The sequence below is a fragment of the Cherax quadricarinatus genome, chromosome 76 (assembly GCF_038502225.1).
Source record: "Cherax quadricarinatus isolate ZL_2023a chromosome 76, ASM3850222v1, whole genome shotgun sequence".
Lineage (NCBI taxonomy): Eukaryota > Metazoa > Arthropoda > Malacostraca > Decapoda > Parastacidae > Cherax > Cherax quadricarinatus.
The window spans coordinates 8673945-8693592 of NC_091367.1; the positions used below are offsets into that span (position 1 = coordinate 8673945).

Here is a 19648-nt window from a genome sequence, read left to right on the forward strand (position 1 = left end):
ACTTTTGTTCCATCCTTTTCCACTGCTCCTCCATCCACTCCTCCCTACCAGAACCATTCTCATCTGATCCTTGGTTCCTGCGAGTGTGTGTGTGTGTGTGTGTGTGTGTGTGTGTGTGTGTGTGTGTGTGTGTGTGTGTGTGTGTGTGTGTGAGTGTGTGTGTGTGTGTGTGTGTGTGTGTGTGTGAGAGCGAGTGTGAGAGCGAGTGTGAGAGCGAGTGTGAGAGCGAGTGTGAGAGCGAGTGTGAGAGCGAGTGTGAGAGCGAGTGTGAGAGCGAGTGTGAGAGCGAGTGTGAGAGCGAGTGTGAGAGCGAGTGTGAGAGCGAGTGTGAGAGCGAGTGTGAGAGCGAGTGTGAGAGCGAGTGTGAGAGCGAGTGTGAGAGCGAGTGTGAGAGCGAGTGTGAGAGCGAGTGTGAGAGCGAGTGTGAGAGCGAGTGTGAGAGCGAGTGTGAGAGCGAGTGTGAGAGCGAGTGTGAGAGCGAGTGTGAGAGCGAGAGTGAGAGCGAGAGTGAGTGTGAGTGTGTGTGTGTGTGTGTGTGAGTGTGTGAGTGTGAGAGAGAGAGTGTGAGTGTGAGAGAGTGTGAGTGTGAGTGTGAGAGTGTGAGTGAGAGAGTGTGAGTGTGAGAGAGTGTGAGTGTGAGAGTGTGAGTGTGAGAGAGTGTGAGTGTGAGAGAGTGTGAGTGTGAGAGAGTGTGAGTGTGAGAGTGAGTGTGAAAGTGTGAGAGTGAGAGTGTGAGAGTGAGTGTGAGAGTGAGAGTGTGAGAGTGAGTGTGAGAGTGAGAGTGTGAGAGTGAGTGTGAGAGTGAGTGTGAGAGTGAGTGTGAGAGTGAGAGTGTGAGAGTGAGAGTGTGAGAGTGAGTGTGAGAGTGAGAGTGTGTGAGAGTGTGTGAGAGTGTGTGAGAGTGTGTGAGAGTGTGTGAGAGTGTGTGAGAGTGTGTGAGAGTGTGTGAGAGTGTGAGAGTGTGAGAGTGTGTGAGAGTGTGAGTGTGTGAGAGAGAGAGAGAGAAAGTGAGAGAGAGTGAATATTTGTCTGCATATGAAAAAAAAATGCTAGAGCAGAACCTAGTCAAATCTTGGAAATAGCATAAGGCTGCCATTCAGTAATATTTGACAAGCAATTCTCATGGAGTTGACTAAAAAAAAAAAAATCAGTGTGTGTAAGACTAATTTTCAGGTTTGTTCTCGCATTTATATAATGGAAACCAAGACATTCATTTTAATGAAACTTGTACAGATTATTCTCCTATCAGAGGATATACTATAGTAAACCATAACAGTACAAAAACAGTGGAATTCAGCTTAATATTTAATATTTGTTGTAAGTTTTAGATAAAAATCAGTAGCTCCAAAATGGCTAAAGGGAATTGCACAGAAACATAAACTGGGAATAGTCTACATAACATTGACAGAAGGGCACCTACAAATACCAATATTTTCACGAACCTTTCCCTAATTACGGTGTACCAGCAAAAAATTTTGAAGCCAGTCAGATGAGGTGTTCTCAAGTTATAAACAAAAATTTTGGAGGAAGAAAAAAATTCAGACAATCACTTTAAAGTACCTTTTTGGGGATACCTAAAAAAAAAATTTCTAGTCTGTTAATCAAAATTGCTGTCTTTGCTTACCAAGGCATAATATTCTGTTGCAGAATTTCAGAATCAAGTCTGAACCAGGGTCCTCTGATAACCACTTCCACACAACAGTCATTGTTCCACTTCATTCTCTAAAACAATTAAATTATAACTGCCACCAAAATTATGATGTAACATTTACTCGTTTTTCATTGAAACGTAAAAATAATAATGAATGCACGATAAATATGCGACTAAGGAATTTCTTTGTTTTATACAAATGCTGTGTGGCTGGTTAAGAAAACTATTTACTCAAAAGCTTTTTTTTGTTATGTGGGCAGTTGACGTTGATATATAATATGTATCTGATTCATAATATATTCCATTTGAAGGTAAAATAATGTAAATTGTACATAGTGTAGCCTAAGCAAATAATTGCATTTTGAGACTTATGAGGACACTTTTAAAGATTTGTATGTATATGACATTTGTAGCATCTGGGTTAAAGGAGCATCTCTTCTCTGTAAATGGCTCAGGTGCTTTGGCCTGCTTCTTTACTCAGTCTTTCATATCCTTCTTAAGTGTGTGAAGCATCAAATGAGTCTTATCACTGACACTTGTATGTACAGTATGTGTGTGTTTGTACAGTAAAAGATGTGCTAAATATATACAGTAAAGGATTGTAACAGTTCAGTGGAGTGACAGGATTCCAATCCATGATTTGGCAGCTTTAAGATTGTGAATCCAGTGCTCAGCCACTTACTACACTGTTCTAGTGGTTGAGCATTAGACACCAGAACACAGGTTTGACTCCCCTCATTTCACTGAGCAGTTAAAAATGTTGCTTAGTCAGGTGAGTGGAGCAGCTTGCATATTTTCTAACTGGTTAAGATGTATGAAGCCGAAGCACCCCACCATCTCCCTGCCAGATGTTAATATGGTATAGGGTTTTGCAATCTTAGATTTCATCTTATTATTTCTAATATAAAGAATATAACAAATTGTTGTTCTTGTCCCCACTTTATGATGTAGCAATAAAAATTTCCATGTACACTTGTCTCTTGTTACCATCTTTTACTTTTTATTCTCTTATATTCCTACCTGCTTGTGTATTGTATTATGGGTTCTTTCCCAAGATGATTATGAAAGTCATTGTTCTTGTAACAAAGTCTGTTACACAGGTTATGATGCCATGCATGATAGTATATTGGAATTTTATACTTTGGAATGGCAGGGCCCTTACTGATTTCTCTGATGAAATAAATAAATAAATAAATATAAATATATATATTACATTTATTTATTTTATTTCAGTTGACTGTCGGATAACATGGTAGTTATATTTCTTAGAAAAAAAGGGGAGGGGGGGGCGTGTAATAAAAAATGTGTGTAAATTAAACGGAAGAATTTAAGGGAAAAATAAAAAAAAAAAAAGTGTAGGTCCCAAAATTGGTAAAAGCAATGGTAACAATATAATTGTAAGTTAATGTGATGTGCATCAGCCCAAGATCCCCCATTCACGTCTCGCCTAGCAGACAGAGGTGCCTTATTGTTGGGTTGTCCCACTTGTTGCAGCTGTATAGGGGTTATAAAGGAGGGGTTAAAGGAGTTTGGGTGCATATAAGAGGGGTTAGAGCAGTTGGGATGAGGGGTTTTTTAATGTGGGGGGTTGGGGACTGCTGTTGTGGGAAATGGTAAGTGAATAGCAGAGGCAGGAGCTAGAGGCTGTTGTTTGGAGATGCTGGGTGGTTGAGGGTTGTGTGGCGGGGTGGGGGGGTGAAAGCTGGAAGCAACGAGGTGGAGTGATGGTGACCATGTGGGTGGTAGTTTCGGTGGCCTGGTGTGAATAAACCCAGTGAAAAGCAGAGTTGTGCTGTGGGCACAATACAGGAGCACTCTTCCAATGTCTGTGGCCCCAGACTATTCAACATTTTACCAGAAAATATCAGAAACACTGCTGGGACAATTGTAGAAGTTTTCAAATGAAACTGGACAATTATCTTCAACTGCCAGATTAACGAGACTGTGATGGATATGTGGGTCAGTGGGGCAGCAACAGCCTGACTGACCAGGCAAGCACCAAATGAGCATGGCCCAAGACTGGGCTCTGGGAGTAGAAAAACATTCTGAACTCATCAAAGGATGATGGGTGACTGGGTGGGTGTGTTGGGTTGGTAATGTAAGGGGTAAATGAGGGTGGTGGATGGCCATGTGAATAAGTGTGTGGATAGCATGTTAGGGTGTGCAAATTTTGCTGAGGGAAAAAAGAGCTGTTTTGGAGAGAGAAATTAATAAAGTGAGAAACCCAGGAGAGCAAATGGACTTAGCAGTTAAAAATTCAAGAGGGGAGATATTACAGCAAGAGGTGGGAAAGATGGAGAGGATATTATGAAGAGTTGTTGAATGTTAGTGATGAAGGGGTGGAAGTGATTTCATTCATGGGGCATGGGGAAATAACATATAGGAATGAGGAGGAACCTGAGGGAAAAAGTGGGAAAAGTGCACAAGGTGGGTAGATTGAAAGGGAGTAAAGTGGCTGGGATAGATGGGGGTTAAGACACAGATGTTAAAAGCTGGTGTGGATATAGTGTTGTAGTGGTTGGTGTATTTATTCATTATATAGTGTTGAAATGGTTGGTGTGTTTGTTTATTATATAGTGTTGCAGTGGTTGGTGTGTTTGTTCATTATATAGTGTTGTAGTGGTTGGTGTGTTTGTTAAATATATGCATGAGAGGAGGAGGTACCAGGGGACTAGTGGAAAGCATGAATAGTTCCCTTTTATCGGAGAAACAGGGACAAGAGAGACCATAAGAGTTATAGGGGATAAGCCTGCTGAGTGTATCAGGTAAAAATTAAGGTAGAACTATTACCGAAAGGGTTACTAGTAAGATAGTAAGATTGCAGGGAGGATCTAGGATGGGTAGGGGATGTGATGTGCAGACCAAGTGTTTCCATTTAAGCAGATAAGTTAGTACTTGGATAAAGGTATAGAGCAGTTTCCTGTATTTTGGATTTGGAAAAGGCATACGATAGGGTGGATAGGGGAACCATGTGGCAGATGTTGCAAGTGTATGGAATAGGAGATAGGTTACTAAAAGCAGTTAAAAGTTTTTATGCAGCAAGTGATTCTCATGTCTTATGGTATGTTGGAGGTAGGGGAACTATTGCCCAGTGAAATTAGAACAAAGACAGGGATGTGTTATGTCGCTATGGTTTTTTTAACATATAGATGGAGTTGTGCAAATGTGATGTCGTAACATCACATTTTCACTGAATCTCGAGAGTGCAAGTCCAATTTTCTTAAGTGAAATTTACTCTCAACCATCTCTGTTTATTTTTAATTATAGCATATTGTATCCTAAACTGATATAAATATTAGAGAAAATGTTGCATAGGAATAGAGCTAAGGGCACTTGAAGACAGTAATGTTCAGCATTTTCCATAAACTGACCACAGCCATTGCTAATGGTTTATGATGAAGCTAATAATTTACAGTATTGCTTTTAAAACTTATGGGCAAAACCCAACCCCCTGTACTAACTAGCACCACAAGTAGAGAGTGAGGCGAGGGAGTTAGTGGTTCATGTGTCTCAAAATGGTCTACTTTGTTTCTTTGCTACACTAAATCTTCACGTGTTGCATCTTGCTGAACTGCATATTATTTGTTTCTACCTATACTTTAGCCTGTAATATTACAGTAATGATGTTTGTAAAGTACTGTAATCCTTTCACCTTTCACACTTGTCTTATGATGCAAGATTGCATACACTATATGCTTTTTTTTTTTTTTTTTTTTTTTTTTAAACTATTTTCACTAACATTGCTATTTAGTGCACATGTATAGAATGTTTATTGTCTGTAGTACTTTAGCTTTGTGTAAACAGTAAGAACTCAAAACTTTCATGAATGTTCTTCATTCACCATCTTGCAGTGAATGAAGGATTCATATATAATGCTGTTCTCATTACAGTCATTGTCCCTTTTATGGGGGTTTGATAAAATAAATAAAATAAAATATTATCTATGAATTACAATGTTTTATAATCATGACTTACATAGATAAGTCCCTAGTTATGCAATGCATTTTGGGCAAATTAAGAATAACTTAGGGCTGACTTAATAATACTAGTCTAAAGCTATCTTAAATGATATAACATCAATAAGTTTAGTTGCCTGAGGATAAATTTGCTAATACTGTACATTATAATTGCTAAGAGTAATAATATTTTGTCTTATAAAAGCAGTGCTAATATGAGCAGAGAGTAAAATAAAGCAGTAGTGGCAGTCATTCTAGGTAGGCATGACTGGCCCAAGAAGTGCACAAATATGAATCAGGCCACTAAAAAGGCATTAGGTAAATTTGGCATATGTAATTGATCTTAATGAATCACATCATATTAAAGTGTTCTTTGATAATATCATTGAAGCTATTAGTATATAGGGAATGTTTAGAAGACTGCTAATGAGTTCCATATTTTTGGATTTCCAAGCTGGGCTGACCCAAACACGTGGGATGTGAAATATGTATTTATTTTTTGTATTGTGTCTGTACATTCTGTCACAGCTTTCTAGGAAGAGCTTTAAGTTAGGGTTTGTATTTGCATTAAGTGTCCTGTGCATATAGTAAGTACAGTAGTAAATGTGGATGTGCTGTATGCTTAGTAGATTTAGACTTTTGAATAGCAGGGATGTGTGTTGCCTGGAATGAGAATGATTAATCATTCTAACAGCAGATTTTTGTTGAATCACAATACATTTTAAATGATTTACTGTTGTAGATCCCATGCACACATGTATAATAAGTGTGTTAGGATAGATTAGGGAGTAGTACAAAATTATTAATCTTTGAGGTACATAGTGTATTTTCCAAAGAACTGGAGGTACCCTTCCCTTTGAATCTGACCTAGTTACCTCCCATCCCCTTGGTGCTATATGACCCCTATACAGAATTAGTTTTAATCCCAATACTCTCTGTTACTGGTCATGTAAAATCATGGTGTTTCTGTAATTAGTAATTGTTGATTTGTTTTGCACCTAATTTTCATATGGCATTGCTAATTATCACTGTTTTAGATATGTACATTATAAAATGTTAATGAATATGAGGTATTACTACTCCTTTCAAGAATAAGTCATAATTGAATTTTTGAATATATTAGTTAAAAACATTGCAAACAAGATTAAATGCCTTCTAAAGAGTGATTACAGGAATTGCAACTCTACTATACCCCATCTCCTTTCAAATTAGTATTATTTTTTTCTGCTTTAGGGTCAACCTTGAAGATGTCATACATCATACTGATAAAAAGGAGGGGAGGGGGGGTCGACATATTTTCAAACAATTGAAAGCTTTACACTGAAGATTATAAAAGAGCATTGTAATAGGCCTACTGGCCATGCTAAGCAGGTCTTAGTCTCACATAACCATTCCACTCTTACAGTTTTCACCCCCAAACCAGTGCTTTCCTATATAAGAATAAAAACAAGACTAAAGCAGCTCTGTAGTAGGCCTGCTGGCCCATGCTAGGAAGGTCCAGTGAATTGGCTGTTACCATTCATGCATCTGTTCAGCCCATCTTTAAAGCTACCCAAATTATTTGCTTACTGGTGCTTTCTGGCAGTTTGTTTCACTAATATACAACTCTCTTGCAAAGCCAGTGTGTTCCTTTATCCTTCCTAACTTTATTTCAGTGCTTTGAGTTTTATTTTGTTTAGATATATTTTAGATTGTTTGGAGTGACATCTGAACTGTCATATCTGGGTGCTTCTGCAAAGACAGTGATTATGTGTGAATGATGGTGAGTGTTTCTTTCTTTTTTAGGTCACCCTGCCTCGGTGGGAGATGGCCAATGCGTTGAAAAAAAAGAAATAATTTTCTTTATATCTCATGTATATAAATAATCAATAGAATGCAATAAGATCACAGTAAACAGGTGATATTACAATATGCAAATTAGCCACTGACAAAAAATAGTGAATTTCCAAGCACTTTTGTGAATTCTCACATTATCAGTATCAAAGTTTCAGTTCCTTGATAATGTGAGAAATCACAAAACCAGTTGTAAATTCACTATTTTTTTCACAGTGGTTATTTTTCATTCAACAGAATGTGTAGTATTGCATCAGTATTTTGACTGTCGAGTAGGCCAGCCATTACAATACTGTACAAATAACCACAATTGTTGGAGGGTGGAGTTAGGTTAAACTACTCCATCCCTTTGTGGTTTAATTTAATACTTTTATATGATTACTACTACTACCACCATGCAATTCTGTGAATAGGTTAGATAAATAAGTAATAAAGTGGGAATGGGTGGGTGCGAGTAGAACCAGCCTAATCAGAAGGATCTATTTCAGTCCTTCTCTGTTCTTACTCTTGTTAGATTTTTTTGTAAGGAACAAGCAATGCTTCACGCTTGACTTTGATATAGTAATTCCAACACAACATCAGCTTTAGTAGAGATCAAGATTTTTCCATAAGTTATTTTACCCCTTTTTTCATATATACTACTTGATTGTTAGGCTAAACTTGAACAAAATAAAACATTAGATTGGGTAGCTTTCTTTTTGTTTTGTGTACTAAGCACAACTGACCTTAATACAGTGACTAGCACAATACCAAAACCTGGCACAGCACTTCTTTGATAAATGGAATTACATACAGGGCACAGTACAGTGTTTAAAGGCTTCATATAATAATTGTTTATGTGGTGTAGTTTATTATCAATATATCAAACTGGTGGATGTTTTTTAATAGGCATATGATGGTAATTATACCTTCCTCTTCAGTGTAAAATAATTTGTATATGTCTCGTGTCTCAAGTCAATCTTGTGATGACCACAGTGCGTTGAGTCTCAGTTATATATACACTTCAGATTTTGACCTTACAGTGTACTGTGTGGCTTTTGAGAAAAATGAATGGCCTAACACAAAGAGTATTGAAAGAAAATGTTTTATCTTTGTACTACAAAGGATTAATTCTTAGGATTATATAGATGACTTATTGCACACTGCTTTAATATTTCTTTTGTTCTCTTACTGCCCAGTATGTAGCTTACAGTAGATCATACTTATATTAATTTAAAGGTGAATTGTATTCTGAGCAAAAAAAAAAAAAAAGAAAATCATTCAGCTAACTAGAATTATTTTATTAAAATAAAACAAAAAGTTACATGTACTTAGTTGTTATAATGTAACTCAGACTACATGTTGCCAGTCTTTCTTAGATTATGTAGACTAGGCTTATTATATGGCACAATGTATAGTATTATATTTCTCTTAGAATTTTGAATGCTTTTTTCCTCAGTTTTTCTTCTCTAGTTCTGTGTTTTTATTTCCTTTTCAGATCTGTGCCAGAGACGTTTCAAACTATTTTTGGTTCCCTAAACTCCCCAACCAAGTAACGTAAAGCCTTCAGTCAGTAAATAGCTGATCAACTGTGTTTTTTTGCCTTGGGTTGTAGTAAGAGATTTTTTAATCATTCAAACTATTCAATATGAGAAGCATAGTGTTACCAAACACTATACAATCTTCATGCATTTAGAGAGTGAACTTCAATACATATTACCATTTTGTATCTGCCTAGTCCAGGCAGCAGAGGCTTGTACTAGCACCACAGATCAGTAGAAGAGTGGCAGTAAGTGTTGCCTGCTGTGCTTTACCATCGTGTTTTAACATACTTCAGCATCGCCACACTCTTATTTGCCCAGTTTTTAGTACAAGTTTTTCTCATGACCCTTACTGTTTTCCCCATATTACAAGAACTTTAAAGCTAATTCCTGTTTCAAGGACAACTGTGCCTTGACTTGTTTGGAAATGTAGCTGTGTATTGAGAAACAAAGTTACAATAGTTAGCTGCACAAATTTCCTTGATTTTTTGTACAAAAAAATAGACTGTATCTGATAGTTTGTAATTGTCATTTATATAGAGTATCATAAAAAATAATAAAGATTAGAAAATATAAATGGTTTTTAAAGATAGGGCAAGAGAGTTTGATTTAAGCTTAGCTTCTTTGCTCTGTACAATTATGTGCATCATATTGCTGAATGGTTGAGCTGTTCTGAGTGATAAGTTACTAGTTTACTGCTATTCATTGCTTGATTTTTTTTTTAGATCTTGCCAGTAGTAGTTAGTTTATTGTGCATTCCATATCCATCCTGTGAACAGTAGCACAAGAGCATATGGGGTAATCTAAACCAAGTATCACAAAAAAAGTGATGCTACAACAATAATATTTAATTTTAATATATGTTGGTTATGAAGAGATGCCAGCTACAATTTTTGAAGTATATAATGTATAAACTTTTGACAAGGTTGGAAGGTTTAATCCATCAAATTTTGTCAAAACTTTACCTAAATGTATTTTCAGTTTAATTGTATAATACAGAGTCTTCTATTACAATGGAACCTCGGATTTCGTCTGGTGTTGATATCGTACAATTAAAATTTTGATCACTTTTTTGGGTGAAATTTTACCCCGGGTTTCGTACCTCCACTCGGAAATTGTCTGTACCAGACGTGTCCACCTGGGCCGCTCATACGTTTATGATACTAATACGTAATAATAATCACTCTTGGGCACATTAAATGTCTTATTTTAGGTTAATATAGACATTTTCATTAATCCATCAATGATATCTTCTTCAAAATTATAGAAGAAACACGTTACATGGCATATAGCATGCCTTTGTTACTCGTTCACTAAGAGTGTCCCTCTAGTCTTAACACCATAGTAATAATACTAATACATAATAATAATCACTCTTGGGCACATTAAATGTCTTAGGTTAATATAGACATTTTCATTAATCTATGATATTTTCTTCAAAATTATACAAGAAACACACTACATAGCATACAAACATGCAGTGTTTATATGCTATGGAGGTGTGCTAGCCTTTACGTTTTCTCTGGTCCATCATCAGTGAAAATGTATATGACTCTGCGTTGGCCCAGTCACCGCCCTTAACCCGTAAACGGTCCAAATGTATATATACGTTTTTTCAACATTTGATAATATGTAAAAAGAGTAGATCTTTTTTTTTTTACATTTGAAAACGTGTAAAAAACTTTGATCTACTTTTTTTTTATATATACATGTATTTGAAAATATGTAAAAAAAACTTAGATCTACTTTTGGAGCACTACGCACGTGAACGTAGATCTGCTTGGACCGTTTACGGGTTAATACATAACGCTTTTGTTTACAATTCTCGGCATGAATTATTCATTACTTTAGCTTTGTTGATGATAGCACCTAAAGGTAATTATTAGAAATGATTAAACTCAGTGAACATGGTATGTTGATGGTAATAATATGGCTCTGAGCTGCATTAAATGTGTAGCTAGAATGTTGAAGAGTTGGTGGAGAAATATCACCCTAACAAAGCTGTTGCAAGCCATGTCTGGTCCAGTGACTCTCAAGCTGGTCCTAGTGCCAGTAAAAGACAAAGAAGGGAAGTAACCCCAGATGAGGCTTTGATACCTGAAATCCTTATGGAGGGGGATTCCTTTTCCAAACAATAACCTCCCCTCCTCGCTGTCTTCCATATGCCAATAAGTCTCTTCAGTAAAGGTAAAAGTGATTTAACCCTTTCAGACTTGTTCTCAGGGTCGCCAAATTTAAAAAAAAAAATTACTTTTTCTTATGAAAAGATAGAGAATCTTTTCCCAATCATAATGACACCAAAAGTATGAAATTTGATGGAAAACTTACGGAATTATGCTCTCGCGAAGTTAGCGGTCTCGACGATGTTTACGCATCGGCGATTTTGCCCACTTTGAGTCCTATTTTCGGCCAATTCCAGTGTACTAGTCGACAAAAATCATAACCATTTTGCTAGAACTCCATTTTTTCTATCGAATGAGTACAAGAAACCACTCGTTTACCAATTTCAACTATCCAATAAAGTGGTCAGAATTTAGCAATTTTCCCAATTTCACACAAATTTCAAAAGATGCCAATTTCCAAATAGGGTCCAGAATAAACAAGAAAGACATTCCTGGCACTAAAATAACAAGTTCTCTGTTTGTTAGCCACATCCCCAGGCCCCTCTTATATTTCTTTGGCTTTCCACTTCGAATTTTTATTCTTACAAAAAATAGAAGATTTGCTGTTGTGAAAGAATATTAGACTCACCAGGTGACGTGTATTGGACGCTTGGCATGATTTGTTTACTTTTGAACTTTGGTAAAAATTGAACATTTCTGCTACTTTGAGCTCAATTTCAAGGTACTTTTCATTGTAAAACCAGTCAAAATCATCTCAAGTTCTGTAATATGTCTTTCATTCGATAAAATGAGACCAGGAAAACTAGAATACAACAATAAATACCATACAAAAATACAGTGCAAAGTCGCTGTTTTAATCCAAAAACACGGTCAAAGATTTTTTTTTCTCATTATGCACTGTGTGCTGCAGGATTTTTTTTTTTATACTGCACACACTGACCACATAGACCCATTCTTTCATATGTAGGCCTACCAGCTTTCTCTCACTAGATTTGAGGGCGCTAGAATTTAGGCGTACTAGTACGTGTACGTCAAAAACCCTGGTGCGTAAGCTGTACTAGTACAGTACGTCCGAAATCCTGAAAGGGTTAAATGTTCATTTATCCATTAAAATTAGTCATTTATATTTATTTCTCATTGTTTTCTGAGCGTAAAACTATAGTTATTCTCTATAAAATGTATTTTTTGTCAATATTTTTGGGTGTCTGGAATGGATTAATTGGATTTACATTATTTCTTATGGGAAAGATTACTTCGGTTTTTGTCCTTTTCGGATTTCGACCGACCTTCTGGAACAGATTAAGGATGAAAACCGGGGTTCCACTGTATTTTTATTATTTTCTTAAGTTTCTGTATTATTGTACTATTATTATTTTTATGCTGAACTTCAGATTCTTTATTTCACAGTTTTTGTAGTATGTGTTCTATTTTTTTTTTTTCTTTAAATTTTGAAGTAGAGTAAAATCGAACTGAATACTATTGTTATTAACGTGTATAGGTGATCATATGTTCATTTCATTTCATAATGTTAATTGTAGCAGCCACAGAAATATTGTTAATAATAGGAAACTTGCAACTTCTTAGAAGTATCCTTTCCCATATTCTGGAAGATTATTGATCTTCCTTTTGTGTTATACATAGCACTGAGTTAATTTGTTCATTTATTAGTAAGATATTCCCAGTAGGAGAGGGATACCTTATAGTATTGCTGTGTTAATTTAATGTTTTATCGTGCCGCTTTATTTTTGGATTAGATCTTAAAAGCGGCTTTGTTTTGACTTGAAACGTACAACATTGAAGTTCATTAAATGGAGTTTCCTATTGAAATTGCCCAGTATTACTTCTTGGTGGTTGTTCTGGAAAGTAATTTTTCATTTATTTTAGGAGGTGAGGAGGAGGGGGGAAAGGGTCTTCATCTCTCTCTGCTGAAGTTATAGTAAATAAGGGGGACTACACACTCACTACATATATTCACTACCATATAAAGTGCTGAATAGTCTCAGTTTAAAGTTCATGCTCAGAAAGTTGATGGAGAGCTTCCTGAGAGTTGAAAGGTTGACTATGGCAACTGGCCAAAACCTTTACATCAGAAATGTACTCTCTTCTTTCGGCTGATATCCATATTGCTACTATATCTGCCTCATTTGCTGTACCGGTAATCTCAGACTTAATACACACTGCATAAAATTCAACCAGTAATTCCTTACATCTTATCATCATTTACAGTGAATGTTGACCATTATGCATCATTAGCAGACAAATAAACGTTATCTTTTATTGGATCCCTGACCATGCAAGACTTCAATGAAAAGAAACTGCAGACTCACTGGTCCAGTTTGCATTTCAGGACCATTCAAGTCTCCTGTGGCAACTGCCATTCTCTGACTGCAACAAAGTAGTTGAACATCCAGATTTGGGAATTAGGCTCCTTGAGGTCCCCTCAAACTCAGAAATCTGTGAATATTGTACCTTTAAATTTTGTTTTTGTTTTTCAGAGGTTATATATCTCTAAATATTGCTTTAGCCTTTAGCCTATTGTGTTAGCTCCATGTTTACATATTAATAATGCCTATATAATTAGTACACCAGGCATTTTTCAGTGCAGTAAGGTGACCTGAAAAAAGAGGAAATACATTCATTGTCGCTCATTTGGTCACTCTTACCAGAAGTGTGCTGACATAATTCAGTTGGCCTTCCAAACTTCAATATCCCTATTCCTCCTCCAGTGTGCAGGCACTATACCTCCCACCTCCAGGATTTTAAGTCCAGCTTACTAGTTTTCTTGAATCCCTTCATAAATGTTAACTTGCTCACACTTGCTCATGTCAAGTCATATAAACCACCTGCCTCCACTCACTCCTATCTAACATGCTCACAATCACCTGTTGGATGCCTGCATAATATTTCCATCAACTCACAAATAGCCCACATTTAGGAAACTACTGTACAAATTTCCTTTCCTAAGTTTGGGTGAACTGTTCCAACATGAGATATTGTCATCTTTAATTCCTTATAAAACTTGAGTGTAACACGGGAGTATAAGGAATAGTTTGTTTTGATTAGTGTATCTTTTGTCACTAAGTAGGGGGTGGGGGAGGAACAACACATACAGTATTCATTGTCATTTTTAAGCCTTATATTGACAACATTCTTAAGTAATTATGCTATACTTCTGTAGATATATGATTTTGGCCAATAACTTAAAAAAATACATCATTTAAAACCGCTTTAATAGTGGCATACATTTGCCTTAATGTTATACATCAAAATTTTTTTGCCTCCTGATCAAGTGTTGAAAATTTATATAAATAATTGTTGTACAATAGCCCTGCCATCTGTTGTATAATTTTGTGTACCTTATTTTAATCCAGTGATAAATTTCACTTATCTGCAGTCTGGCAGCACTGCATTACTTTAGTGTTCATCCACCTTTCTCAGCTCTCAGGATCCACCAGGATCACTCATGAAAGTCTTCCCTGATCACCACTAGTTTGTTTACTTACACTAAGCTAGCTTTCTAGTGTGATCAAAATCATATTTTACTCAATCTCATTTATATTATAAAGGTTATGTTATGTGCCCAGTGGGCAAAGTGATGAGGACAAGCTCCCCAGGGAGAGAATGACATGCTAAATGGGCAGAGTATGATGAGAACAAACATCCAAGGGAAAGAATGATGTGCCCAGTGAGTAATGTAATTCTCCCATTTTAATTCTTAATGATCAATATGCTTAAATCTCATTTTAAAGAATAGTTTAAGAATGACTGTTAGTGGTAACTGGTATGCTGCACCAGAACATATTTAGATAATTTACTGTAGCTATTGTGATTATAAAATTTTTTTACATACAGTATAAAGAATTCACAATGGTTGCATCTTCATGAAAACAGTATTGATCTATAACAGAGACAAATGATGGGTTCCTCATGGAAAGAAATTACCAAATACAGAAATATCTTTGAAGATGTTCATGACTTTGTAATAATATAGCTTTAAAATGTAGTGTACTTATTTAGCAATGTTTGTTAAGGACTTTGCATTAAACCACTTAAATATATATATGATTCTTCAGACTTATAATATTAATGTTATGCCAGCATGATTGATACTGCTAATGGGAACAAAATGAGAACCACCACTAATACCACATCACATCATAATACATACACACTGTATTTTCAAGAATTTACAGTATATCACATAACTGTTTTTTAATGAATGTTGTATGTGTAAAATCCAGCAATGTAAATCTTTCATATGTATAAAACACTGAGATGAATATTTTAAATGAACAATTTCAATATCTAATCACTTGATTTTCTAACACTTTCTATACTCTGTTTTCTTTTAGAAACTATATGCCTTTACTTTTTTTATCATTAATCACCAACATACAAAAGAGGGGTTGAACCAGACATTACTGCATAATTATACTTAACACTTCAAATCATACAAGTTGAAAATTAAAATTTACAAATGTTACATTCCTAGAATCCTTGTGAAATCTGAATTTGTGAATAATACCTCTTCAAGGGGGGCTCCTTGGCATGGTGAAGAGGCTCTTGGTCTGAGGAATTAGACCTGTCGGTCTACTTCCTCAGACCGAACCTAATTACCCCCCAATCCCCCATTCCCTATCCCATCCTCCCCTTTTTCCTTTCCTCCTCCTCCTCCCCACCCCTCCCTTTTGCCCTTCCTTTTTGGCCTTTTTTTTTTTTTTTTTTTTTTTTTTTTTTTTTTTTTTTTTCCCACAGGCACACTAGTTCCTAGGTAGGGGAAAGGGTACCAGGGTCCATCCCATTCCGTTGAGGTTCTTGGCGGTGGCGTAGTTTGCCGTGGAATCTGGATTGCCTGGGGATGTCCTGATCCCTCTCCGGTATCCCGGAGGGTGGCTTTGGGTGTCTCTCGGGCGACGGGTGTATCTCTGGAAGCCACCTTTCGGATTCCGGGGGTGGTGGCCGAAGGAGGTATGCTTTGTGGCGGATTTCTGGCCTCCCTCTCTTTTATCCACCGAGGTAGCTCGGCAGATGTGAGGTTGCTATCCCGGATTGCCGGTTTACTGGCATGATGGGTAGGGTATGGCACGGGTTCCATGCTGCATCTGCGCTACTTGCGGTGCTGAGGTCCTCTTGGGCGCAGAGGGAGATTTCTGGCCCTTTCATTCCTCCTAGGAACTATCCCTCCCCAGTTCCCCCTTTTTTTATTCTTTTTCTATTTTTATTTTCTTTTCTTCTTTCTTTTTTTTTCTTAAAAACAAAAAGAAAGAAGTAACCTAACCATGGCAGCTCTAGTCCATGAACCTGCTACCCCCAGGCCCCTTCTTGATACCGCACCCCATTCTGACCCCGCCTCGTCTTTGGACCACTCTTCAGACACTCCTCATGCCTCTGTACCTCTTGCCGGTGCTGTTTCCTCACCCGCTTCAGGTACTGAGGCCTCGACTGACTCCTTCGATTTATCTGACCTTCGCTCTCCTCTGACTATGCTTCCGGCCTCTCCCTCTACGGTGCGGCAATTTTCGAATCGCCGGCCCGTTCCACGTCGGACCAACTCTGGTCCCACGCCTAAACGACAACGACAATTACTTGCTGATGATACTTCTCCACCTTCTTGTTCTTCTCAGAAAAGATCGACACGTCCTTCACTACCTTTCCACGCTCAGTTTCAGACTGCCCAATGGACTAAATTCTTCACTTTACGACTGACTTCCTCTACTGCCTATCTTTCTGACCACAGTATTGGCAAGGCATGTTGGTAAAGATATTTCTTTTCATGCTCTTAAGAGCGGTACGCGCATCGTCACCGTACAGAATGCTACCCAGGCTCATGAGCTTTCTCGTCTTTCCCATATCGATACTGTTCCTGTAACTATTGAAAAGCATCATTCCCTCAATTCTTGTAGTGGTACCGTCATTCTGCCCCATACCATAGTTCAACAAAATTTCCAGACATGTGGCACTGACATTCTTGAACAGCTGGAACTCCAAGATCTCCCAATCCTCAAGGTAGACACTTACGTTCTTCCTGCCCGTGGGCGGAGACGATACCCTAGCAATGTGGCTCGTTTAACTTTTGACAGCCGTGAACTCCCATCCTCAGTTTATGTAGCAGGACATCGGTTACAAGTTCGAAAGGTGATCCCTACACCGCAACAGTGTAGAAATTGCTGGCGATTTGGCCATCCAGCGAAATATTGCAGATCTGTTGCCGAATGCCCAGTCTGTGGTGCCGATGACCATTCTAATACGTCTTGCAATCGACCTCCCTCTTGCCTTAATTGTCATGAGGCTCACCCTTCGTACTCTCGCCATTGTCAAGTCTACTTAAACGAGTGGGAAATCCGTTACCTCAAAGAGGCAGAAGGTCTCCCTTATGCCATGGCAGTTTCTCATCTCCGCCTCCAAGAGAGACTACCTCGTGTTTCTTATTCCCGTGTTTCAAAACGTCCCCCCACTTCTGGTATCCCATCTTCTGCACCCACCTCTGTGGTTACCTCTCCCATAGTCACTCCTGTAGCTAATTCTTTTGCTGTCCTCGGCTCAGACGTCCCTACTTCAACGTCTCAGTCTGATCTTGCTTCTTCGTGTTCTCTCTCACAAGCCTCAGTAGCGACGAGATCTCGTATGACACCTCCTCCCAATCGTCCCTCTACTTCTCAAAAGTCAAAAAAAGGTCCGTTAACACCTCCTACCCATCTTCCACCTCCTCATTTTCCCTTCCCTGTCTCTGTACCTGGTTCTCCCCCTCTCACTGGCTCTGTTACAAGTGTAGAGGTTCACCCTCCTCCTCATACTGTACCTTCCTCCCCTGTTCCCTCCCAAGTTTCTTCCTCTTCTGCCACCTCCCAGGTTTCTGCCTCTTCTGTCCCCTTCCACGCTTCTCCAGTTCCCTCCACCCTTTCGCCTTCCCCTACCTTGGTACAGTCCATTACAGTTCCAATCTTTACTCATCCTCCCCCTACCATTTCCAATATTGTCTCCCATACGACGTCTCTGAATTCTGAAACACTTGAAGCAATCTCTGAATATATTGCAGAGACCAAACCATCAATAGACACTGATCCACCCTCCGCTCCTTCTCTCTCCTCTACTCCATCTGCGCAACTCCTTTCTTCACAGCGCACCGTTCCTTCACTGCTTGAACGTTTTCCACTGCCTCCGCATGTGGACTTTTCTAACCCCTCTAGTCCGTAGGAACCCTTACCTGCGGATTTCAGGTATCTTTATCATTGCCAGTCATGGCCTATTTACAGTGGAATATACGCGGCCTCAGGGGTAATTGGGGTGAGCTTCAGATGTTACTCTCCCAGTTTTTCCCTATTGGTGTTTGCTTACAGGAACCAAAATTACACTCTGCTGTTATCTCTCCCATCTCAGGCTATAATTTATTGTATTCTTCAGATCCTTTTCCTGATGGGACCTTTAATGAAAGTGCCCTTCTTCTACGCACTGATATTCCGTACCATCAGCTATGTGTTTGTACTTCGCTGCATTACACAGCAGCCCGTATCCACTTGCATAGGTGGTATACGCTCTGTTCTTTATATCTCTCTCCTTCTCGGGCATTATCTATTCCGGATATTGCCTTTCTTGTTTCGTCATTACCACCACCGATTCTGTTACTTGGTGATTTTAATGCCCACCATTTCCTCTGGGGGGGGTCTCACTGTGATTCCCATGGCATTCAGTTAGAGGTTTTTCTTGCCACCCACCCCCTCCATGTTTTAAATACAGGTACTCACACCCATTTTGATCCTTGGACTCACACTCTCTCTTGCATCGATCTCTCAGTCTGCTCTTCCTCCGCCGCATTAGACTTCACTTGGTCTGTTCTTCCGGACTTACATGACAGCGATCATTTCCCAATCATTCTTACTTCCCCTTCATATTCACCACCTCTTCGCATCCCACCATGGCAATTTGATCAGGCAAATTGGAACCTTTACTCACACCTAACTGTTTTTAGAGAGGTTCCTTCTTCGTCCTCCATCGATGAGCTTTTACACCTCTTCTCGTCCTCCGTTTTAACCGCAGCTTCTCATTCTATACCCCAAACTTCAGGCAGGCACTCTCAGAAATGCGTGCCTTGGTGGTCTCCTGCTTGTGCTCGTGCAGTACGTTTGAAACGCGCTGCATGGGGCAGGTACCGGTACAATAGAACCACAGAGAGACTTCTTGATTTTAAGCAGATGCGTGCGATCGCTCGCCGTGTCATCCGTGACGCTGAACGCACTTGCTGGCGAGATTATGTCTCCACCATCACCTCTGCTTCCTCTATGAGTGCAGTCTGGAAAAAAGTACGAAAACTGAGTGGTAAATATTCTCCTGACCCGGCTCCTGTTCTGCGGGTTGCCGGTGTTGATATAGCAAACCCACTAGATGTTGCCAACGAAATTGGCAATCATCTGGTCCGTATTTCTCAGGGACTCCATCTATGCCCCTCATTTCTTTCCTCAAAGTCTGCCAGAGAGTTAGCACCCTTGGACTTTTCTTCTCTCAGAGAAGAACAGTATAATGTGCCTTTTACACTTCAAGAACTGGAGACAACACTCTCAGCTTGCCGAT

At 38.5% G+C, this 19648-nt stretch overlaps 1 protein-coding gene across 6 annotated transcripts in view; it reads left to right on the plus strand.

Moving 5' to 3' along the window:
* The window catches only part of Arfip (ADP ribosylation factor interacting protein arfaptin), a 79713-nt gene that overhangs the window by 34182 nt on the left and 25883 nt on the right, over window positions 1–19648 (plus strand). For 4 of the 6 annotated variants that reach the window (XM_053798236.2, XM_053798239.2, XM_053798237.2 and 1 more), the window contains exon 8: window positions 1648–2621. The exons of 1 other annotated variant lie outside the window; for it this stretch is intronic. In XM_053798236.2, coding sequence (XP_053654211.1) covers window positions 1648–1726 — 79 coding nt within the window. In that variant the 3' untranslated portion in view covers window positions 1727–2621. Of the gene's footprint in view, window positions 1–1647; window positions 2622–8917; window positions 12661–19648 lie in introns of those variants that run through there. One more of the 6 variants, XM_053798238.2, reaches the window with a different exon arrangement.